Here is a 25,287-nt window from a genome sequence, read left to right as displayed (position 1 = left end):
TTTTGTATTGTATTGTATTGTATTGTATTGAATTGTATGGTTTTGTATTTTTTTTGTATTGTATTGTATCGGATTATTTTGTATTGTTTTGTTTTGTTTTGTATTTTATTATTTTGTAATGTATTGTTTTGTATTGTATTGTATTGTATTGTATTGTATTGTATTGTATTGTATTGTATTGTATTGTATTGTATTGTATTGTATTGTATTGTATTGTATTGTATTGTACTGTACTGTTTTGTATTGTATTGTATTGTCTTCTATTGTATGGTTTTGTATTTTTTTTTGTATTCTATTGTATCGGATTGTTTTGTTATGTATTGTTTTATTTTGTATTGTATTATTTTGTAATATTTTGTATTGTATTGTTTTGTACTGTATTGTATTGTATTGTATTGTATTGTATTTTAATGTATTGTATTGTATTGTTTTGTTTTGTATTGTATTGTTTTGTATTGTGATGTACTGTATTGTATTGTATTGTATTGTATTGTATTGTATTGTATTGTATTGTATTGTATTGTATTGTATTGTATTGTATTGTTTTGTATTGTATTGTATTGTTTTGTAGTGTGGTTTGGTATTGTATTGTATCGGATTGTTTTATATTGTATTGTTTTGTTTTGTTTTGTATTGTGTTGTACTGTTTTGTATTGTTTTGTATTGTATTGTATTGTATTGTATTGTATTGTTTGTATTGTATTGTAACGGATTGTTTTTTTTGTATTGTATTGTATTGTATTGTATTGTATTGTTTGTATTGTATTGTAACGGGTTGATTTGTTTTGTATTGTTTTGTATTGTATTGTTTTGTATTGTATTGTATTGTATTGTATTGTATTGTATTGTATTGTATTGTATTGTATTGTATTGTATTGTATTGTATTGTATTGTATTGTATTGTATTGTATTGTATTGTATTGTATTGTTTTGTATTGTGATGTACTGTATTGTATTGTATCGGATTGTTTTGTATTGTATTGTTTTATTTTGCATTGTATTGTATTGTATTGTATTGTTTTGTATTGTATTGTATTTTATTGTATTGTTTTGTATTGTATTGTATTGTGTTGTATTGTATTGGATTGTATTGTATTTTTTTTGTATTGTATTGTATTGTCTTGTATTGTATTGTTTTGTATTGTTTTGTTTTGTATTGTATTGTATTTTATTGCATTGTAATGTATTGTATCATTTTTGTTTTATTGTTTTGTATTGTATTGTTTGTCTTTTATTGTATTGTATTGTATTGTATTGTTTTGTATTGTATTGTATTGTATCATAGTGAGTTGGGGATTTAATTTGAGGGAGTATAGTTCTTTTTCTGTTCTGCTGCAGATCTGACTCGGGCAGTTGTGTGGGGGAGTGCTGGCTGCCAGACTGGGCCAGCAGTGCCACAGTGACTGGCCTCACTTCCGGAGACCTGGTTTCCATCCAGTTCCAGGCATACGTCAACTACACCGGCTTCGACTTGAGGAGGAGTGTGGCTCTGGAGACAGACATTGTGGTCTTTCCGGCCACACCGACTGAGACCACAGTGGCCACTTACACCACAACCACCATCACAGTCTCCTTCCAAGTGACCGGAATAAAACACGGATGGACTCTTAAGTAAATTATTTTGGCATGCAGCAGCAGCCCACATATGAATGCAGATTGCCTGTTTGTTGAAACCCGAGTCAAGATTTTTCACCTAATTTGAAGCAAGATTTGAGCGGTTTGAGCGTTTTTTTAGACGACTGCGCTCAAAATCTTGCTCCTTAATGAGCGGTTTGAACAGATTTTGAGCGCGGTTTATCTAAAAAATATAAACCGTATGTTTATGTATATGTATATGTATATGTATATATGAATGTAAATGTAGGTATATATGAATGTAAATGTGTATGTACTTACATATATACATACAAACATACATATATCGTTTATACGTACATACATAAATAAAAAAAACTTACATACCTACATTTAAACATACATACATACATACAAACATACATAATGACCTACATAAATGCATAAATAGATACATACATACATACACATACATACATACATACATACATAAATACCTTCATACATTCATACACACATACACACATGCATATATATATACATACAACGTGCTATTTTGGCTTTCGAAGAAAAAGGTTAATTAGGCGAGCTCAGTGTAGTTTTTCTATAACCATAAATGAAAAAAATTGATAACAGACTCCGCTCAAAATAAAGCTCACATTTTTGTGATCTATAGAGTTGATATAGTTTATACCCATCAAATAGTTAGTCACGCCATTTAAAACAGATCTTTGATCAAAAAAAGATTTGGATGTTTTTACTCGTCGAGACAACCTCAACCTCGACCCGGGTAGCCTCATATTGCCTTTTCCAGCCCTTTTGATGGTTTCACTCGCTTTTTTCAAACCGCTCATAAACTGCTCAAATCTTGCGTGAAAAACCGTTCAAAAGTCGCCGCAAAAAATGAGCGGTATTCGAGCGTTTTGTAAAGCTTGAAAAATTGCCCAAATAGCTCGAATCTTGCTGGAAAACCGCTCAAACCATTCACATCTTGGGAGGTTTTTGAGCGGGATCTCGACCCGGGAAGAGTTAATTGAAGCAAGCAGTGTCTCTGGTTGGGGAGTTGTCAACCTTGAGGAGTTGTCACTCCTGTAGCCATCATCGAGACAATTTTGTTTTAGTTTTCAGCTTAACAAACGTAACATGTTAGATTACTCATCTCCAAATTATTCTTGATAAAAAAGTCCAATTTTTTCAAAAAAAAATTACACAACACCTTTTTTATTGGTAACCAGAGTTGTTTTGCATATTTCTAAAGAACAATTTTTACCTTTTTCTTTTGTAATGTACATAATTGTTGCCAGAGCACTTACTTTTTCACAGTTTTTTTAAATTATAAGTCACCGAAATCAAGCCTTTGTAATCTCTCTGATGAAATGATTTCTAAAAGAAACCAGAACTAAATAACTTGACTCTTGGTGTCACGTTTTGATGTAAAGCGAGAACCAATTACATGTTTTTTGGCAAGCAAACAGCCGATCTCATCAAATTTCGTACAACTAAACAGAGCGTAAGCAAGGGTAAAGAAATAAAACAATCACCCTTTTTGTAATTTTCGGGGAAATTTCTACATATAATTTTGTTCATTAAATTGGGTATATCCTACAAAGCAGCGATACAGTAAAGAGATACAAAAACCTACTGTACTGCAAAAAACAAAACCTGAACTTGTTTGTGATACTCCTTCAAAAATTTGATTTGTCATTTTTTGCTAAACTGCCGTACTGACAACTCCAAGTTAGTGCTGACTGTTCCGAACTTTTTCTTAAAAATTAGTTTGTTCCTCTTGTTTTGAATCAATATATTAAGTTGAAATTTGGGTTCGACTTCCTAAAGACAAGAAAAAAAAGAGATAGAATCGAACAAAAAGAAAAAGGTAAGAAAAATAGTTTAACCATATACAGGCGAGAGATAACTAAAATTAGATGGCGGCAAAAAACTGTAAAAGTTTGATTATAGGTTGTCTACGCATTTCTTGCGCACTCTTTCAAAAAACACAACAAAAAATTAGATAAATTTACCTGTTTTTCTTTATTAGAATTTTTGTAAATTTATTCAAAACCTCTCTTATTGTCTTGTGTTTTTGCAAAACTAATGTAACTACTACATTGGCCTGTTATATTTGAATGATTAATTGAAATTTACATGAGCATTAGAAGCGTGTAAAAGTTGAATTCTCCTTTTAAAAGCACTAAAAGCACTAAAAGCATCTTTTCCTCGGTACCTGCTCTTGGTAAACTTGATACAATAAAAGAAAATCTCATCGACACGATTGAAACAATTGCATTGACCCATGATATTGCAGATTTTGAATAATAAGCCCAGTTTTAAAACTTCTTAGTTGAAGTGCAATTAAATAAGGCAATTAGTTTTGTGATTTGCTTAAATTAACCACCTCAAAACCTGAAACATTATTTAAACTATATAAAAGTATATTTTGGTGGAGCGAAAACATAAAAAATTTTATCTTTGATAATTAATAGATACAATCCTAGCTTTTTCAAAATTTGCTCGCTTATATTTTGCAATACTGAATCGTAATACATAAAGACCAATATTAAATTCATTATTTAGAATCAATAAAAAAAAATTAATAACATGTTTGACTCCTAGTTTTTTATTTTTCTTTTGTACTTTGACTGATTAGCGCATCGCCTCGACATTTCAAGCCATTCTCATGATCTACAGACGACAAGATCTTTGAGTAGCGACTTCAATTAGAAGGAACTATGAGATCGTAGAACAGAACCCGCATTTGCCATTTGCAACTCGATGGATCTCCTGATTTCTTGGAGCAAAACTTTTTTTACAGTGAAATGAAATCATTCAGTGATTTTTTTGGCTACAGCAGCAGAATCCAGTTTGCAGAAGTTCAATCTATTTTCAGCGAAAATTATGTACAACGGTCTACCCGAACAAATCCAATTTTTTTTTACGTCAACTTACAACTAAAAAGACATCAACGACAAAACACACAAAACCAATGCGTTGCACAACATATCGAAAGCTTCGCCAGAAGAAACTTAAAATCAGAACACACGAACGTCGAAATAGTACCTTCAAGTAATTCAGACGATCGGCGAGCAGAAACAAGCAAATAGATAGGACGTTAGCAACCAAATTACGGATATAACGACTTACCTCTTCATCATCAACTAGCGCTCAAAACTATCAATCGACCAACAGACAGGATGTCTACACTGAGACAAGAAAAATTGACAGCAGTCCCAATCGTTTCTCGTGTTACCTCAGCTTTCAAAGGACTCCAGGAATTCGGAAACACTACAGCTCCAGGCATAATCCAGGAACACAGATACACTACCGGATCACTAGAGCCCAATTTTAGCATTCGCACGAATCGCCATTCCCATTTAAGGTAAGGATCAGGATCTTACATTGCAACTCAGAACGGAAACAAAAACAAAGTTTTTCTCTCGATTCCAGCAATACCAACGAATCAATGCCAATAGCTTCGGAGATGCAGATGCGCAGCCTAGTACGGATACAATTTTCGAGTTTGACGACGAAGAATGCCCACGGAAACCGTAGTCTACAACCAACGGCAGCCCAACATATCAATCACCGGAGTGCAATCAGCAAGGTTACAAATCCCATCGTTTACTGTCACTATTTTGCAATCTCATCACCTTATGCAAGTGGGATTATTCGAGCGGCCTACCAAAACTCTGAATCTTGAAACCCAAGCTGGTGAACAATAAAAATCTGATACTAAAACTATGCTTCAACAGTTTTAATAAAACCCTCAGAAAAATTTTAAAACCGAAAAAAACTATGAGTAAGTTTCTGATCTAGTTTTTACTCGCCAAAAGCAAAAAACAGGATACCGATCAAAAAAAACTGATGCTTTTTGAACGAAAACCAATTCTGACTTGCAATTATTACCAGGAGGAAAATTTCCAAACCTCTTCATTGTTAGCATATTTTTACATCAAATCTTCAACGCCATCAAATAGATATTCCTTGACGCAAACAACCTGGACAGATAACTTCAACCCACACTAAGCGAAATGCAAGCAGGGCCCTTCTTGTAAGAACGAACATAACCTCATGCAGTGTCCACAAAACTCATCTTCTACGCAACCACAACGCTACAAAATCGTAAGACAATCTGAACTATGTGTCAAGTGCCTATGCCCGCATCACATTAGAACCAATAGTATATCCTCACTCAAACCGTCTCTGCCCAAACAAGTTGATGAAATCACTTTTTGTTGTTACTGCCCATCACGACCTGTTTTACCCTACAATACCTATTCAAAGACAAGTTTGTGACTCCATCATTTCTAAAGTTGAACTCAAATAAATGACCATTGAAATCTCTTTTCACAGATACCAACAAAATCACTATATTTACCTCAGTATATGCCTCTCAGCGGCTTTTTTCGGTTTCGCCAGTTTTTGACGTCAATCGCTTTTCATCGTGAAAAATGTTAAATCATTATCGCCGCAGTTTTCACTTTATGCCTAAAAATGAAGTCAGAGTGAGTGAACAACCAAGACTACAAAGTATAAAAACGACCTGAACGACAATTTTCAATTAGCAAAGATATTGAACCAGCGCTGATTTGTATCTTCAAAAGAGCAAAGCGAAAATTTTTCATTAAAACTATTAAACATCTGCAACAAAATCGATACCTCGACGTGAAAAAAAACCTGATTCAACACAAACCATATGAAGACCAGAAAAAAAAGCTTCGTTCTCGCATCATATTTTAACTGTTAATTTTTTTCTACATTACGCAAGCCAGATTTGAATGCGTTAAGGACAAGAAATTGTCAGTTGCTTCGTGCAGCACCGCTACCACATCATTGGGATACGACACGCTCTTCGTTAAATCGCTCATCACTATTCTCTGTGTCGTCGATACCAAGCGGACAGACTCCAGCCTATCATGGCTTTATTAGTATTTAAATTATGACCCGACAAAAATCAACTTTTTTTGTTCACCAACACAGGGATAAATGTTTTTGGCCCCTTCTACAATGAAAGCAAAAGATAAATCGCGAAGCACTACGAGTTTTTGGAAGGTCTAACAACTTTAGCAGTTAATTTGAAAACTGTACAGATCTGACCACTGATTCGCTGATCAATGCAACTAATCGGTTTTAACAGGAAGAGGAAATAGCAAAACACTCACCAGCAAGAAATAAAAAAAGTAAAAGACGACACAAAACTTGTTGACAATGGGGCCTGCTCTTTCAAAACATTTCGGCGAAACATCCGATGGTTCTTTAATCCCTCAAATGGCCTCCATTTAGTTGGGGCCTTAAAACGCTTGATTCAAATAGCAGATTTCAAGAAGACAATCCTCAGATTCTTTGGATTGCAAAAGCTCACACTTGGCTCTTTTCAGACAATTCTAACCGGAACCCAAATGATATTGAGTTTCAGATTTTTGACAATTGTAGTGGACTACGCTGAAAACTACTATTAAGCAGCCTTCTACCAGGAGTATTCGACGACAGCGTGTCGCTGACTTAGATTATGTGGAACCAAGTTCGACATAAGATGAAACAGCTGTTGAAACGGTTGAAGTAAAAGAATTACCTTCACTAATGAAGCGCCCCAAAAGGAAGGAAAAGCAGTCACCACTGATAGTTGGAAACGTAGTGTGGCTTCTCAAAAACTCCATGCAACAAGGTATATTGAACGTGTGCTATATAAATGGCCGATTGGAGGAATATTCGGGAAGAAATGGTACAACACGAGTGATGACAGTGAGAATGGCTCAGGCACGTCATGGTTTTTACGTTATGGTTGTTAATTTATGGTTTTTTAAATTTTTTTTCGCCACGTTTTTTCGCGCGGTTTTCACTTGGGGCCCCGAGAGTATATTGTCGAAACAACTACATTTTCCCCAATCTTTGTACATTGAAAGTCACTGAAATCAAGAATTTTTAATCTCTCTGATCTAATCATAATCACTCTTGAGGTAAACCAGAACAAAAAAAAGATGACTCCTGGAGCCATGTTTTTCTATACTTAGCCATATGAGGCCCCTACTTTTCACTTTGGTATGATACATGAACAAGACTGCTCGTTTATCAAGGCAAAGCCCCGAATGTTCCGACTGCCTCTTAATCCATATCGAATAGTTCTAGGGAAAAGTTAAAAGTGAAAAACTAAACATTTTGGACAGTATCATAGATCAAGTCTTAAAATTTGAGTTGTAAAAAACTAATGCGACCAATTAGCTAGCCTAAATTCAATTTGAATCATTTTTGTTGTGCGGGATATTTTGCCACGCATAGATAATTCTCGTTACGCTTTCAGTATTATGGTTAAAACCTGAAAAGCGCGCATAAATAAGTCCAGAGCATAGCCAAATTGGCAATTTTCAAGCTCCTAAAACTTTTTTTAAGTTTGATTTCAGGGAGTCAATTTCTTCAATAGGCCACAAATATTTTTTTTATTAAAACCTATTATTTCCATCGCCGAAAACTGATTGAATGAAAAAACGACACCAAGCTAAAATACTCCGTTTTCCTTCGAAATTCGGAACAATAATTTACAACGTTTTTATGCTCATGTTATGCTCTTGCAAATTGCGATGCTGATTTATTGGCTCATTTGCGGCGACAAGTGAAAAACAAGTAATTGCTATATTTGCTCAAAATCTTCGAGTAAAAGTGCCGAAAATCAAGATTTTCCTGCCTTGTTAGGGTTTTCAACTTTCCAGACCTCTTTTTTTTAAATTCGCCTCGCAAAGATCCGAACCTCTGCTCTCGAAGGCTTATCGAATGCAAAACAAATGGAAGAACATTAACAATTGTTGACAATGATTGATATTTTGTTTTCTATTGAAAAGTTGAAAGGTCGGACAGCCCTTGAAGTATTGTTAACATGATGTTCGTGCTGTGTAGTTCTGACAGTGGCAGTTGCTCTGGAGTTTGCGACATTGCCAGTTCTCTTTCCACTCACACTATACACAGCATCGTGCCAGGCACAAAAGTGGACATATACCTCAAGGCATACGTGGAGTATGTGGGTCATCCTCGCACCCTCACTTTCGATCACCTCCTCATCCAACAAGTCACCACCCCCGCAACACCCTCTTGGGACCCTGGTTACCCCGAGGAAGAGACACACAAGATCAGCACTCGCTTCACAGTAGCCGGCACTCTACACGGGGGATTTCTAAGGTAAATCAGCACTTTAGTTCTCTTAATTGGGGCCACTCGTCACAAGGGAGGAAAAAATGAACGTGAAACGATCTGTTCGGCTCCGATTTTTTTGTACTTCATTACGTTTAACTTATTCACTGTCGCACCTTGTTAAGCTCAGCAGCCTATTTGATCTTTTTTATTTTTTTTGTGTGTGCTTAGCTTGCCAGCAGTGCTATCAGCGCGACTTTAGCTGCAGCTTATTGATCTCTTCTCTTTATTTTTTCAACCAAGTCGTTTCGTTTTTGTTTTTGACCGCCATAGTTTAGTTTTTGACCGCCATGCTAATGTGTTGTTTAACTCATACGTCTTTTTGCAATACATTTGGAGTTTTTGACCAAAAATGGAGTAAAATTTAAGTGTAAGCGCGAGACGCATTAGCGTCACAGGCGCCTTTGAAACATTTGCATTGTGGTCGGAATGATGCTGGCGGAAAAGAAAAGTTAGTTCCGAGAGAGCACCAGTGGGGAAACAGGGCTCCTTGAAATGGGTGGAGGGGTGAATGAGGTTGAGCTGCCGCGTCAGTAAAAAAAACAGAGCTTGGATTTGTTAATTTACAGCAATGATTGCTCCGCGTCCGCATTATTATGTCTTAAAGTAATTAAAAGCTTCTATGAGCATAAAACTTTGCGGGAAACTGCCGCCTGACGCACACATTTTTTCTTGCATTTGAGTGAGGAAAGAATCTTGTTTGAGATCACATTTTTTCTTCCATTTGAAGGAGGAAAGAATGTTGTTTGAGATCACATTTTTGCTGCATTTGAGTGAGGAAAGAATGTTGTTTGAGATCAAGCAGTGGGAGTTGTTCGTCGGACTGTTCAATCGGAAGCACGCAAACCAGTCGGGAGATCGAGTCAGTGGTGCCTGGAACAAAAGTGGAGCTCACTCTCTTCTTCTACGTCATGTACAGTGGGTTCGAGAGAAGAGACGGCCAACCCCTCACCACTCACGCCATCACTTATCCCGCACAAGTGTCCCAAAAGAGCCCCCCTCTGGAGTCCACTCAACACATTACACTCTACTTTCAATCCGAACCCACAAAACATGGCTGGCTCATAAAGTTAGTCACTCTTCGAGGATCTACTCATTCCTAATTGTCGTGATAATTGACCTGATTGGGCTGCACTGACAGCTGTATTGAAGAGGGTAGGACAGGCGCCTCTTAACAACAGGGTTGTGGGACGTTACAATTTCATTTCTGTCACGGTTGCAGGATTTCTAATGTCTTCCGCCTACTTAAAGTGTGAACGGCCAGGCGCGCATCGAGGAATTTTTCGAGGGAGGAAAGGTGGCGGACTTTCAAAAAAATTGAACGTCTTGTGGACCTTAGTTTAGGTCGACCAAGTTGATTTTCTGAGCTCTCTGAACTGCTTACACACTTAAAAATATATTTCGACCAAACTTTCTGAGCCGCAGACGAATTTTTCAAAAGATAGGCTAAAAAAGGCTTTTCTTAATGCACTTTTTAGAAAATTTTGACCACTAGAAGATTTAGAAGATTTTGACCACTATTGTGAGATATCCATATTTGGCGACGGAAACTAAAAATTGTCTAATATATACCAATTTTGAGGGAGGAACGCAATTTTTTGTTCAAAGTTTTCCAAAAAGTGCCTAAAAACGCCTTTTTGGCCTGTGTTTTTCACAAACTTTCTCTGCGGCACGGAAAATTTGACCAAAACAAGGTCTTTTTAGTGATTTGAGAGAGCTCGGAAAATCAATAAAAGGTCGACAAAATTTTCGAGATTTTTTTTGAAAATCCAACCCCCCCCCCCTCCCCCCCTCGAGAAAATCCTAGATCCGCCCCTGATTGAAGGGCCAGAAATCTTGTCGATCTTTTTTAGACATATCAAGACTCTGTTAAGATCAAAAACGGTGTCAAGTCTTCTTCATTCATATTGGCGGGAAAAAGCACCTGTAGGTCAATCGAAAGTAGTACCAACAGAGACTTGTGTCGAATTCTCGAAGAAGCGCATCCGCCCATCACTAAATGCGCCCGTCTGTGACGCCGAACTCAAAGTTTCATTGATGTTCTGTTATGACGTATGAACTGTTAATAAACTAGGCTGCAGTCGATTGAACAGAAGTGAATTTGATTCGTTCAGATCTGACTCTGGAGCCTGCCACCCTTCAGATTGTGAGAGCAATGAACCCTCGAAAGATTCCTATGATGTCTCCTCGCTAGTTCCCGGAACTCTGGTTCTTTTCTCTGTCAGAGGCTATGTTCACTACCCCGGCTTCTCACGAAGGTCAGGAGAGCCATACAATGTGGCTGCAATCACAAAACCAGACACTCCAGCTCAAGTTGGAGCAGTATTCATTCATACAACAAGCTTGACAATTGGCTTTTCGTCTCTCGGAACGAAGTCTGGATGGCTAATCACGTATGATTTAAACAATCATTATTACATTTCCACAAGTAATAATCATTTTAATTTCAAACCACAATCTAATCAGCATACATTCAATAAAATTGTACGATTAAAACTTAGTTCGGCTTGGGAGAACAACAACAAAACATCAACTTGTCCAAAATTAATCCCAAAAACTCATCAGCCATGTATTTTGTTTTGTTTAAGCTTTCAAAGAAAATGAAATTTGGTTATTCAGTAAGGGATGCTTTGGTTATTTAGTAAAGGATGCTTTGGGATGCTTTAGTTAATGGAAAGGGATGCTTTGGTTATTCAGTTAATTTTCGAACTTCTAACGAAACAGTTTTGGTGGGAACTTTTTAAGGCTGGAAAACATATTTTTAATCGAGAGCTCAAATGTAAAAACCCACCTGTGATCATTTTTCATTAAGTTATGGGGGTTTGAAAATTGCTAATTATTTGGCCAATTCGGTATAATTAACTTGCAATACTTTGCGTTCCTATAGCGGCGGTTTAATGCGTTCCAAAATGAAGTGACGCTAGTCAATTGTCCTTATTTTTAGGCTATGAGACGCTTAATATATTCGTTTGTTATTCTAATCAGTAAGAACAAGTGGGGGTTATGTTGACGGAAAAATTAGAAAAAAAAATTTTTTTTTTCAATTATTTCGAAAAAACAATTACTTCGATAAAACAAATTACTTCAAAAAAACATTTCAATTGGCCTTAAAATGCAGTCCGGACATCCATGTTATCGCCTTGAAAAACGAGTAGACTTGCTTTTTCTCCTGAAAAGTTTTGATTTTTTCAGTAGCAACTTTAAACGGATTTATTAAAAATCATCCGTAGGTATTGTTTTTTTTGGAACCAAACTTATGAAAAAATCGTGTCTCATGTGATTTTTTTGCAATGTTCTGGTTGTTTAAAACTTGTCACTTCGGGATAGTCAAGGCGGGATAGTCAAGGCGTGAGTGCAAAATAAATCAGTAAAAATTTACATGGCGTGTGGGAGGTATAGTTTTCAAAAAACTCAACAAGGTTTCACCATTTTGTCTACTTCAGCATAGACCTCACAAAGCAATCCGGTCGTTCTGAATTTTCTCTGATACAAGCAGGTTTGTTGTTCCGACTTCCGAAGAAAGTGATAAAATTTTTGTGTTTGATGTGATTTTTTTCCAAAAAACTTCGACTTTTTCACTAACAATTTTGATGGAGTATTTTCTAATTCGAAAGGGTATTATTTCCTTGAGTTTTAAAAAAGACAAGACTGCTCGTATCAGGGCGAAGCCCTGAATGTTCCGACTGCCTTTTAAGGTTTATGGAGCAGAAGTAACAGAAACAAATTACATGTATAAAAAAAAGTTTGAATTTTTTAATGAAATTATCCCCCACACGCCATATAAACTACGAGAATAAATTTGGCTCCTTGTAACAAATCAGCTTTGGCAAATAAGCTTCTTTCAACTAATTTGGAACAATTTCTAAGACAAATTAAATCTCCGCTTACGCGTTTATATCGCGAATTATATCGCGCGTTAATGTCCCAAATTGGCCAAAATGGAATCTTTTAAACCCTCATAACTTCACGAAAAAATGTCACATGTGAACTATATTTTCCAATTTAAGCTCAGAACAACAATACCTTTCGAATGAATTTAAAAAATTCTGTCAAAAATGGCTAGTTAAAAAGTCGAAATTTATCTTAAGAAAAAAAAAACCCACCCCGAGCACAAATGTTCCGTTACTTTCGTATCGAAAGTCGGAACAAAATTATTTCAAATTATTGTGGTTTACATTTTCCCAATGCAAAACATTTAACGCATGATTTATTTCTTTCTTTTAATGCTTAAGCGGAGATTTAATCCGTTTTAGAAAAGATTCCAAATTCGTCTTAGAATACCGTCTTAGAAACTGAGGCATGCTGTTTTGATGCATTTAACACGTCTAATATATGCAATATGCTATATGCGAAATGTATTATTTTGTACGTTACAGAAGATTTTTGTAGTTTACAAGGCGGTTGATTTTCAAAAAAAAACTCTCAAAAGTTTTTAAAAATGTTCATTGTGAACACTACTCCATCGGTCATAAAAGACAGTTGAACATTCGTAGGCTCAGCCATGATGCAAGCAGTCCTGTTAGGCGTTGTGATATCAAGGATATCATGTTTCAAGGATACGGATTTTGATAAATTTGAGTCCCATCAGAATTATCTGCGGCTGAAATAGCTATGAAAATTAGCAATGAAAACTATCTTTGAAAGTCAAAACCAAATCGGAAGTTATATGCTACTCACAGCCCAACTATCCATATCAGTAAAATTAGTGAGTGCAATGCACTAAATAGGTTTGTGTGCTCCTGAGGTTTTCCGGTGATATAATACAATGGGTGGTAGCTTCAAATTCAATAGCTGGATCGCTTTTTGTTATACTTCGCACATTATCTAAAATTTATTTCAAAAGCTATCTTATTTTCGGCCGGATAGATTCGTGCAACTTCTTAGTCTAATACCGATCTTAATCTTACTCTTATATATCTTAGTCTCAATAGATCTAGAGTATACTGGTTTTGTTACGAGTCGGTCTCTTGGAGAAAGCAACTAAGTTGTAAGTTAAATTCAAATCGCTCTGGTGCTGAAATTACAAGTAATGTCAGCACTTACAAATAAGTGGGTTGTTAGTTTGATGGAGTGTGATTGGTTAGTCTTTAATATTTTATAGGGATAAAATATCTAAATTATAACCAATAATAAATTATAGTTTGGATCTGGTTCCACCCATTCGGGGTTCCACCCATTCGGAGTTTTTTGTTCTTCGACTTCTATCTGTAATGGAGGATGGATGATGGTCGTTTGTATTTCGCGAGCATCATTTTTATTCCGTTCTTGGAGGAGGAAGCTCCAGGAAGCTGGAATTGTGGATATCATTCTGTCATTCAACAATGATTGTGGCCGCCAACAAAATCAATCTGATTTCCAAATGGTTTGTTATGATCGTTTGTTCTTGTTCGGCGGAGAGAGAACTGTGTTTCGATCTTGTTTGGGAATGGCGTGAAGCTCGAGTTTGGAGGGAATGCCTTGTAACTGGGATCTGTACGTATTGAACATCGAGGTGGTCATTGGTCAATTCATTGAAGTCCTTTGCTGCGATGTCAAGTCGTACTTCAAATCCTTTGAGTTGTGACTGTGGGCGGCATATCGGTTGTGTTCAGCCATTCTGTGGATTGAGTGTGATGGGGTCGTCTTAGTTTCTTGATGCTCGTCTTCTTGATTGTGTTTGATCTATATACTGCATTATATTATTTACATTATAAATTTTTGTTTGTTCTGTTTTTAGTTATGATTTTTTATTAGTTTTATCACAAAAGCTTTTAATTTAGTTCTGTTATTTTTAAAGAGGGACTCACTCTTGAGTAAAAAATTGTCAAAAATAAGGAGTGGGTCACAAAGCATGGTTCCTAGCACGGTGGGTTATGCCGGCTATAAAGCATGCTCAGGACGTCCTCTTCTGGTGGGTTAGGCCAGGAGTGAGGTTATGATTTCATGCTGGTTTTTTATAGGGTCCTGTTTTGTGTTAACCTTTTGTGTTGTGTTTGTTTCCACTTTTTTCCTTTTGTTGTTTTAGTTGTGTCTTTTTCTCAAAAATCAAATTGTTTGGTTTGGGTTTGTCTTTCGACTTTTTGGTGTTTTATGCTTTCTTTTTTTAGATTTATCAATAGTCTTCAAAAGAATAAATTATCAGTTCTTTAAGCTGGTTTAGTCCGGTTTGCTTACCGTGGGTTTTCTTTTCTTAGTAATGCTGTTAGTTTGTGGTTTATGGTGCTTAGTAAGCTGCGTTGGTTAGTTTGGATTATTATAGAATTCCTTTCCAACCGGGCTAAAAGAAAGTTTGAAACCTGTTAATACTTATTTGAATGTTGTTAGTGAAGGTTATTGTTAGTGAAATTCATTATTTTAAACAATTCGTCTTGGGCGAGCTGCGCGAGCATGAATAGAATTTGTGTGCAAGTGATTTTTAGACAGAAACGTCTTTCAAAAGGTTAGTTCTGCTTGCATTTGTATAAATTTACTATTGAAATTGTTCAAACTTACTGCTTTGTGGGGATTGAAATTATTAAATTAATTTCATTGTTTTTAGATTTACTTCATTGGGGAAAAGGATTTATATATTAATTTACTACTGTGGGGAAGAAAATTTACTGCATCATTCATTGCGGTTTGTTGTTAGAAGTTTATAAATTATATAAAACTTTCTAAATTGTATTTGGTTTTTCTGTTTGTAGATGATCGTGATCTGAGGACTAAAGAAAAAGAAAAAACATTTAATAAAGAAAGGTTAGTTTTATTTCGAATTTCTCAGTTTTTAATACATCAATTCTTATTTACCTGATCATCGGGAAAGAATCCATGAGGGAAAACATCGTGGATTGCGTCAGATGTGGTTAGTAGCTTTGCTAACATGCGAATGATGTTTTTAGTCTGAAGTAGTGGCCAAAGCAATTGGAGTTCCTTAATGATCCTTAGTTCTTCAATACCAATGGAAAATTCGTAAGGTGTGTTCTGAATAAGGCTTAAAAGCTTGTGATTATATTTAGTATTGTGTATAAATTCTAAAATTGAAAATTCGACAGGTTGTATGTATTTGTGCGGGACAATTAGTGGTCGGGATTCTTCTACATTGAAAGTTTTGGTTAGGGGACAGAATATATACATCTGGGTGATGGGATCATAGTTGTGGAGGACGCCTTGAAAATTAGTATTTTTAATACAATATGTGAAGTTACGAAAAATTGGTGATGTGTACTTAGAGTTACTGAATTGATATCTATGATGGGGTTGTCGTGATGATGTATGTAAGTAAAAGTGATTTTGTATGAACTTATAGTAAGTGTAAGTATGTGTCTGTGTAGTTCTTAACATGATGTCATGTCAGCAGTGCAAATCTCGTTCTATGGGCGTGAGGAAGTGGAAGGTTAGTGAGAAGGTTTCAAATTTTTTTAAAAATGATTCATAAGCTTGAGTATCACGAAGTGCTTCTGAAATGATGTGATCAAGTTTCTTATCTATTGAACTGAGTGTGAAAATTTAGGTGTTCGGATGAAAAACGTTTCGGTCAGTTGAGGGCTAGCAAACTTGTCGTCATCGAGGAATTGATCTTGGTTAGGTCGGATGATATTATGGTTGTAGTGCTCGATGGAATATTCGTTATCGCGGGGTGCCGTGAACATTTAAAAAAACTTTTTGTATCCTCTGTATGTAAATATTCGAGATGTTAGTGCTGTAGTTAGTCTGAAAAGGTCATTTTCTTTTCTTTCTATTTCTTGCGGTGCTTTAATGAGTGGTATACAAAGTGGGTTTGGGAAGCGATAAAATGATGCCCAACGGAGTGTGGGGATTAATACATGCTCATCGACATAGTTAGGTTATTCAGTGTTAGGGTCGGAGTGAGTATATGTATATTGAGAGAAGGAGGGTAAAAATAATTGGAGAAATTTGGTAGTATTTGTATGGTCAGAATGGTTTATGTAGTCTCTTGCTATTCCGGGTTTGAAGGGAAACGGGTGATTGGGAATTTTCTTTTGAAAATTTTATATGCACGGTTAGTACTGGATGATGATTGGATTGATGTTGAGAATTGGGCTAAAGAAGGGGTGTAATCTGAAGAAGATATGGGAGTTGGTTGGTTTGATGACGTTATTTTTGATGATAATTGATGAATGGTTAGGGTTTGAGGGTGTTGTAATTGTTTTTGCAGTGTTATTAGGTTGTTTAGTTCGTATGATATCTGTGTGTCATTTGGGGAATTGTTGTTTGAGCGTTCATTCGTAAAAGGGGAGTATGTTGGTGTCACTTGGGAAATATGAGAGAAAGTAGAGGAGGATTCAGTTTTGGCTTGGGATTGGATGGGTCGAAACGAGGGTTGAGAAAATGTAGACGTGCTGGGTTCTGAAGTAGCGAATTCGTCAGGGGTTTCTAAATCTTAATTGTCGAATTGGGAGATTGTGTGAAAAACTCTGATGTCTGAGTTAGCATCCGAATCCATGCCGGATGATGTGTTAATGTGGGGTGATTCAGGTGGCGGGAAAGCAAAAAGTGGGATGATGGGAATTGGGTTTTGGAGATTGACTGGATGGGAAATTGCGCGGTGAAGGGATCCAACTTGTCGGCTCATCGTGAGCTAAAATAATGATTGTTCTGAGATTGAAAGTTTGTGGTATGGGGCTGTTCGATTTTTTGTTTATATGTATCGTTGCTTTGAGATTGTTGTGTTACTATATGGTGAATTAGACTTTGTATACTATTAGGTCTTGTGCTTGTAATATTTGTGAGTGCTAAATTTCTAAAATTTCGTGGTACTAGTGATAATGGGTGATTATGATGTAGACTTGATAATTGTGGTGCTGTGGGTGATGCGTTTGTATTGTGTTGTGATTCGTCATATGTGTTTGGTGTAGTTTACATTTTTGTATTAGATTCTTTTATTTGTGCATCTAAAAGTATTTTGTTTATTGATGTAGAGAAAGTTCCAAAAAATCCTGCAAAAATATACGTGCTACGCTTGCTTGTCTGTTTACTTGTGTATGATTGCGCATGTATTATTGATTCCTTTCAATAGCGAGAAAAGAAATCTGATAAAACTAAACATTGCGTATAATATAGTCAATCTTTTTAAGATGTAATAGGGCCATCCTAGAAAGGCAGAAAGTTCGTTTTTCAGATTTACAAAACTAAAAACATTGATCGGTGATATATCCTGTGGTCGATATTTTTTGCCAATTAAATAAATTTAATCTTTAATATCTTTAAAATATCTGCTGTAATCTTGTGCGTAAATGTCTGAGAATCCTGCTGTTTCTGCCAGTTTTCGTAAATTCTGATCTATTGATTGTCGTTGTATTGTGTCCATTTTTGTAAGTAGTTCCTGAAATCGTTGTCTACGAATGTGGTGTTGTATGTCTGATTTAGAGTAGATGCCGATCGATTGTTAATCGATATTCGGGTTGCGGGCAATAGCTCTTATACTTTCAGGGGAAAATTTTTTTAATTGTTGCATTAGTGTTGGATATGGTGTGAGTAGATAGTATTTGTCTTCGTCGGGGTTTAATTGTACAAAATTGTGGCTATTTTCTGATCCACATGGGACTGCAGTATCCCAAAAATATGTTCGTCTTGACAGTGTGTCGACAAAATGTACTTTACTTTTTATAGAATATGGGGATTCTTTTATAACAACTTTTGTCTTCAAAAACATATAATTGTGATACTTTTTTGGTGCAAGTATAAAACCATAAAATATTTCCTTCGTAATCTAGAAAATTTGATCTGTTTCCTGATAATAAATATCCTGCATAAGAGATTTTAAGTACTGCTAGTGCAAGTGATTGTAAAATCTGCGAGCATTCAAGCTCGCATAATTGATGAAGTGTTTCAAATTCTGTCAAAGACGTTCCTTGAAAAATTCCACTTATCGTGTAATCCAATTTCATGTCAAAGTGTATGTCATAATGAAATGCGTCAAAATATGTGATGTTCATGAGTGATAGTTCTTGTAAACGTGTACTTTCTGTAACTTGTGGTTTTAATTTCCACCGGTTCTTCCTGCATTCTTTTGAAATTTTACTGAAACGTATGAGTTCTCATCAGTATATGAGTGAGATGTAGCCATTTGGTGTTTAATTAATTAACCTGAACTCACGTCCAAACCGTTCTCGCATTCGACAAGAATTTATGAATATTGTGTTTTGTAAAGTGGTTTATTGTATTTGCATGCAAGTTCTAATTCTGGGTATATTTGGAAGAGTGTTAATTTGTTCTCTATATTGCGGATTATTTTATATTTATGATTATTATTTCTAAATTTATCAGAGTTTACATCTCCAACTGGGATTGATTCAATAAAAATTTTTGGTGAAATTTTATCACTCTAGCGTGTATTTTTGCTACTTGAAATATTGTACAGGTTTATTCGGGAAACCGAACATTGGTTGCTTGTGTGCGTGTTGTAGGATCGCAGTATCCTTGGTCGTTTTTGCAAGGGAGTCTAATTCCTTGAAAAAGTATTGTGTCATTTTTTACGTCGCGTGTAAAATGTACTTTTTCAAGTTGTATTTTCCAATCGAAAAACATTTTTTCTTGGTATCCTTTATTTTTTGTATCTGCTTTGCAGTTTGAGGGGTTATTTATTCCAATGTGTGGTATCCAATTTTTGTCATGAAGATCGTATGTTAATCTTCCATGTGCTTCATGAAAGGGAACTTTTGTATCTAGTCGTATATGACCTTGGTGTTTTTCAATTTCGGCTTGATGTGCTGAGTCTGGAAAAACTTGAAAACTTACAAGTTTTCTGTTTGTGCCTTTATTTGGAGTGAGGGTTTAGTCTTTTTAGTTAGTTTTTACAATCTTCAGGGCTGGGGTGTAATAATCTTTCGATGTTACCTTGGTAGAAAGATTCGTGGTCTAATCTGTTTTTATTACTATTTGAGACTTGTGAACAATGTACTTTCTTTTCGGAAAATGTGGCTGTGAATTTGTATCCTGTTAGTAATGTCGCTCGGGCTTTTGAGTTTAACGTAGCCATCACATTAGTGGTTTCTATAGCTTGTGGTTCGGATTCTCATTGTGTTAATTGATTTATAGCCTATTTATGTAGTGTTTTTTGTTCGTTTTCTTCACAATCGTAGTGTGTTACTAATAAATCCGGAGGTCCTGTGCGAGGAGAAGGATTTTGATTTGGTTCGCAAAAGATAAGTAAAAGAAGGTGTTGAAATGTGAATACCTTTAGAATATACATGTGTATGATAATCCGGAATATGGGTTATAAAAAGTTATGTATCCGATTGTCTTTTTAGTATTTCTATCGTATTTATTTTTTATTTCTGTTGTTATAAATGTGGGAGATAAAGATTGACCTGTTATACGTGGAGGAGCTAATGGAAATGGGTGTTGAACAATAATATTTAGTATTTTTGTAATTTGGAATTTTAGTGTGAGACTGTTTTGTTGAAGTATTTGGATGTTATGTTCCTGTATATCTTCGTGGATATCTTGTCTATATTGTAATCTATTTAGTGCCCAGTTGTGTAGTCTGCTACTTTCTTGATGTTGACCAAATAATGGTGGAGGTGCTACGAATGTATTCCAATCTAATCGTAGTGGTATATTATTTGATGATTGTTCCTGATATCTTGAATCAAGAAGTGTAGGAAAATTTAGGGGAAAAAGTCTTGGTGATATTTGATTTTGAGAAGGTGTTGAAGGAAGGTAGAGTGTTTCAGGTAATGGTGATAGTGTTGTATCAGATAAAACAACATATAGGTCGTTTACTAAATTTGGTTCACCTTGAGTGTAGGTGTGCGTTACCAAACATGGAAGACGTTCAGTAGTTACTGGGGGATTAAAAGGGTTTGTGCTACTAGAAAGGTGTGCTACTAGAAAGGTCTAAAGGATTTGGTGTTGGTGATTGAGGTAATTTAAATTAACTCTGGGAGTTTGAAAATTTCCATTTAGTCTCGGATGTAAAATTTGTCTATTTCTTTCAACTGTATTTTGGTTTTGGCTAAAGTTTCTTACTCTGTTAAGATCTTGTTGTAGAGGTGGGTATATGTTATATGTTTGTTCGTGTTGTGGTTCGCTCAAAGGTGCGTGGTGAACAACTGGTTCTAATGTTTCGGATAATCGTGCGTGTCTTTCTTCAAAAGTATATGAATTGTCTTGGAAAGAAATGCGTGTGGATGATTGGGGATTTTTAGTATTTGTAGGTGTTGTTGGATTTTCTTGGTATGTTGTCGACGGGGACTGGTGTGGGGGTTGTTGATTAGCAATTTTGGAAAAATTTTCAGAAGTGATTTTTTATGAAGAAATTTTATGTTTACTATAGTGTTCTTTAATAAAAAGAAACAAAAGAATGGTTGCTAAAGCGAATGTGATGATTGCTTTTTTAAACATTTGCATATAAACATTATGAGTGACGTTTAAAATGAGAGAAAAATTATGAATAGTAGAAAAACATCAGTTCTACTAAGTAGGTTTCGAAACATTTAAATAGTTATTGAATTATCATACCTGAGGAGGTTATCAAGGATTTTGGAAAGGTATATATATATATTTCGAATAGAGAATAAAAAACTAGAAAAAGGTTGCAAAAAATTATTATAAAAATTATTAAGGGTTCTAAAGTATCGGCTAAAAATATTATGAAATTGTTTAGAAACGTAGAAAGTTTTATAAGAAAGATTGAAAATAGTTGTTTGAGTTTGTCGACCGTCGGAGAAAGAAGCATTTAAGAAATGATTCGTTTTGTCGAATCTTTTTTATTTTTTTGGGGCTAGATTCGAGTGTGGTCGAATTAATTATTGATTTTTTGACAATTGTGTTGGGTTTTGTCGAATATTGTTACGGGGTTATTTATGGTGTCGGGGAGATCTTCTTGGTTTTGTTTTTATTTATGGAATGATTGGGGGTATCTAAGATAAATTTGTACTTTAGGCTAAATGATAATGTGCTTTTTGTTCTTTAGGCTAACTTGTAATTTTTGCTTGGAGGGTTTTTGAGGTCTGGGTTGGGAAAATATTGTTGATCTTTGTACTATTTGATAGGGGAGGGTTGTAATATTGAGATTGTGTTTTGTTAAGTTGTCAACTTGTAGCGGTTTGCTTATTTTTGACCTGGAGGTCTCGAAGTTATAGCTATAGTTATGTTGGAGGTTAATATTTGTCGGTTAATAAAGTCGTGTTGTTATAAATAAAGTGATGATTCGGAATGATTTCTATTGGCTGATTTTGAACTAGATCTGTTCAAGTGCTTTTTAGCATGTTATTGTGAAAATGAGTATTTTCAAAATGATTAAAAAGAAGGTGAAAGTGTTAGTTAAAATTAAAGTTTTTTTCGAAATTCAACTTTCTTCATTATTTTAGATTGTGGAATGAATGTTTTATAATTTTTTCGTGGCTGACTTCTAAGTTGTTCTAAGTCGTTCTAATTCGTTCTATTTTTGATCCTGTAGTAGAATTTTTTCTGTCATTTTCCTATTTTTTCGTTCTTTTTGAGGTGTTTTGTCTCTGGTTTAGGAGATGTTCGGTGAACTAATTCTTTTTGTTGGGTTGGTTTTGAATTCATATGTTTGTCAGTGTTTTGATTTTGTTCAATATCTGAATTGTTTTGAACAATTTTTAAACCTGTGGAGGAATATGATTGCGTTATTTCACGGAGTGCGTATTTTTTTGGATAATAGGGTACCTATTATTTCGATGCTGAACAATTTCTTTTTTACTTGAGTCAATAAGTTTGTATGTTACATCAGTGGGTTTATCAATTATTTGATACGGTCCTTTTCGGAGTGGTTGTAATTTTGTTGGTTGGGAATTCCTTTTTGTGTTGTGAAATTTGGAATTAAAACAAATGGTCCAATTTTTAAATCTGTTGCTGGTGTGAAGCGTGAATTGATTTGGTTATTTATGTTTTGCCTTTGTAACAATTTTTTTGTTTTTTTTTAAATAAATTTCATTGTGTTTTTATCTCTATTTAAAATCCACCCGTGTGAGTACCAGAAGCTAATTTTAAAATTTGTGGATGGTGAAAGTGGTCTTCATCATGGATATGTAGTGGTAAGTTGTAACATATTGAATCTTTATTTGGTTGACAATAACCTTGTGCATTTTTATTGGCGTTTGGTTTTCGTGGTTTTTGGTTAAACACCATTTCATATGGTGACATTCCTAGTGTTGTTGTAATTTGGGAATCATAGGATAAGGAAATGATTTTACATCTGTTGACCATTCGGTGTATCGTGTATCATTTCCATTAATGATACATCTGAGATATTCTTGTAGTGATCGGTTCATACCTTCGACTAAACCATTTGTCCAAGGTGCATGAGATGTACGTGGTTTATGTTTAATATTATATAAGTAGCATAATGTGATAATTTCGTTATTAAGAAACTCAGTGCCATTGTCTGTGACTAGTTTTTCGGGTAGTCCAAATTTAGCTATCCAGTGTTCGTAAAGTGTTGTATATGCATAATAAGCATTACAATGGAGTACTGGGTTGAGTGCTACATAGTGCGTAAATGCATCAACTATGACCTTTATATATGAGTTTGCTTCTGAGGATGGTGAAATTGGTCCTTTTGTGTCAAATGAGATTCTATGATTAAAATATAGACTTTGTCCTTTAAAATCTTGTTTTTCTGCAATTTGCTTTTGATTGGAGTAGGGTTTATTTAATTGGCATATAACACAATCATTGCATAATACTTTAACCCAAATTGGTGCATTTGAGAAATAAAAATTTTGAATAAAGTTAGAGTATGTCTTTTCTGATCCTGAATGTCCCTTAGTATGTAGGGTATGTGAAGTATTGAACGCTATTAACATCATACTTAAGGGTAGACAAGGTACTTTGAATAAGGTGTTTGATAATCTATATTATCTTTGTTTTCATTTACAGTGGTTTTGTTGAATTTTCTGAAATATCAAAGGAGTGTTTTGTTTCCTAAGAATGTGGTATCAGCTTTGGTTGGTTTAGTTTTATATATGTACCATTATTTTTGTTGTCTGATGACTGGGTCGAGGTTTTGACATTTTTGTAATAATTCTAGTGTATTTTTTCTGTTGTTGGTAGAAAAATGTTTTCTACTTCTATCTTTGATAGGGGTACTGTGTCAAGAGGGTCATGAAGATTAAAAACTTTATTAATCGTGTATTTTGAACCATTTGGTAACGGTCCTGATAAATTTATTGTATCAATTAGATTTCCTTTTATATTAAAGGAAATGGGTCCTTTTTATGTGGTTGTTATTTATTTAGTTTTTCTTGAGTATTATTTTTGATCCAATGTGAATATGGAATCGGCTTAAATGTAGATGTAATAGTAAATCAACTTCATAATGGTTGTTTTGACAATCTAAATATAGGAAAAGTGCTGTAGATTGCTTATTTGTGATTGATCGATGTCAGTTTTTACTGCATATTTACATTCCAATCGTGGTGAAGTTTCATCTTTAGCAAGAGAGAATTTTATATTTTGTGGTGTTTCAACTGTTGTTTTTCTTGTTAGGAGTTCAGGTGGTGTATTTCTACTAAGAATATCAGGTAGTGCAAGGTTTTTCCTGCTGTCCATACTATGTGTAAGTTTAGAAATTAATTAAAATTACTTGAAATCTGTTAACTCTACGGTTTGGATTTGATTTTTGTGTAAAAAGAAATATAATAGGTTTGTGATGCGTAAATAAAACTGTTGGATGTTTTGATCCAAAAATCAAAAATTAATATTCTGTAAGAGTATATTTTAAACTTGTTATACTTGGAGGAGCTAATGGAAATGGGTGTTGAAAAATATTATTTAGTCCTACTGTAGTTTCGAATTTTAGTGTGAGACTGTTTTGTTGAAGTATTTGGATGTTATGTTCCTGTATATCTTTGTGGATATCTTGTCTATATTGTAATATATTTAGTGCCCAGTTGTGTAGTCTGCTACTTTCTTGATGTTGAGTATATAATGGTGGAGGTGCTACGAATGTATTCCAATCTAATCGTAGTGGTATACTATAAGATGATTGTTCATGATATCTTGAATCAAGAAGTGTGGGAAAATTTTGGAGGAAAAGTGTTGGTGATATTTGACTTAGAGAAGGTGTTGAAGGTAGGGAGAGTGTTTCTGGTAAAGTTGATAGTGTTGTATCAGATGAAATGTCAAATGGGTCGTTTAATAAATTTGGTTCACCTTGAGTGTAGGTGTGCGTTACCCAATATGGAAGACGTTCTGTAGTTACTGGAGGATTAAAAGGGTTTTCTCGAATTTGTTCTGATGTGGGACTTGAACCTAAGTAGACTGATGGAATATTTGAAGTGCTTTGTTGTGAAGCAATTGGGGGAGTATCTGGTAGTGTGCTACTAGAAAGGTCTAAAGGATTTGGTGTTGGTGATTGAGGTAATTAAAATTAACTCTGAGAGTTTGAAAATTTCTGTTTCGTCTCGGATGTATAATTTGTCTATTTCTTTCAAGTGTATTTTGGTTTTGGCTAATGTGTCTTATTCTGTTAAGATCTTGTTGTAGAGGTGGGGTATATGTTATATGTTGGTTCGTATTGTGGTTTGCTCAAAGGTGCGTGGTCAACAACTGGTTCTATTGTTTCGGATAATCGTGCGTGTCTTTCCT

The 25,287-nt window shown here is 35.0% G+C and overlaps 2 protein-coding genes across 2 annotated transcripts in view; both read left to right on the top strand.

The window, feature by feature from the left end:
• LOC134842484 (calcium-binding protein 39-like) overlaps positions 1-25,287 on the top strand; it is a 477,223-nt gene that overhangs the window by 23,951 nt on the left and 427,985 nt on the right. The window lies entirely within an intron of this gene.
• The window catches only part of LOC134841785 (uncharacterized), a 48,157-nt gene that overhangs the window by 2,757 nt on the left and 20,113 nt on the right, over positions 1-25,287 (top strand). Inside the window, exons 2-5 of the mRNA XM_063857823.1 lie at positions 1,339-1,611; positions 8,461-8,739; positions 9,548-9,820; positions 10,866-11,179. Coding sequence (XP_063713893.1) covers positions 1,339-1,611; positions 8,461-8,739; positions 9,548-9,820; positions 10,866-11,179 — 1,139 coding nt within the window. The remainder of the gene's footprint in view (positions 1-1,338; positions 1,612-8,460; positions 8,740-9,547; positions 9,821-10,865; positions 11,180-25,287) is intronic.

This window comes from Symsagittifera roscoffensis, chromosome 3, assembly GCF_963678635.1.
Source record: "Symsagittifera roscoffensis chromosome 3, txSymRosc1.1, whole genome shotgun sequence".
Taxonomy (NCBI): Eukaryota; Metazoa; Xenacoelomorpha; order Acoela; family Convolutidae; genus Symsagittifera; species Symsagittifera roscoffensis.
This window is presented reverse-complemented; position numbering and strand designations above follow the sequence as displayed.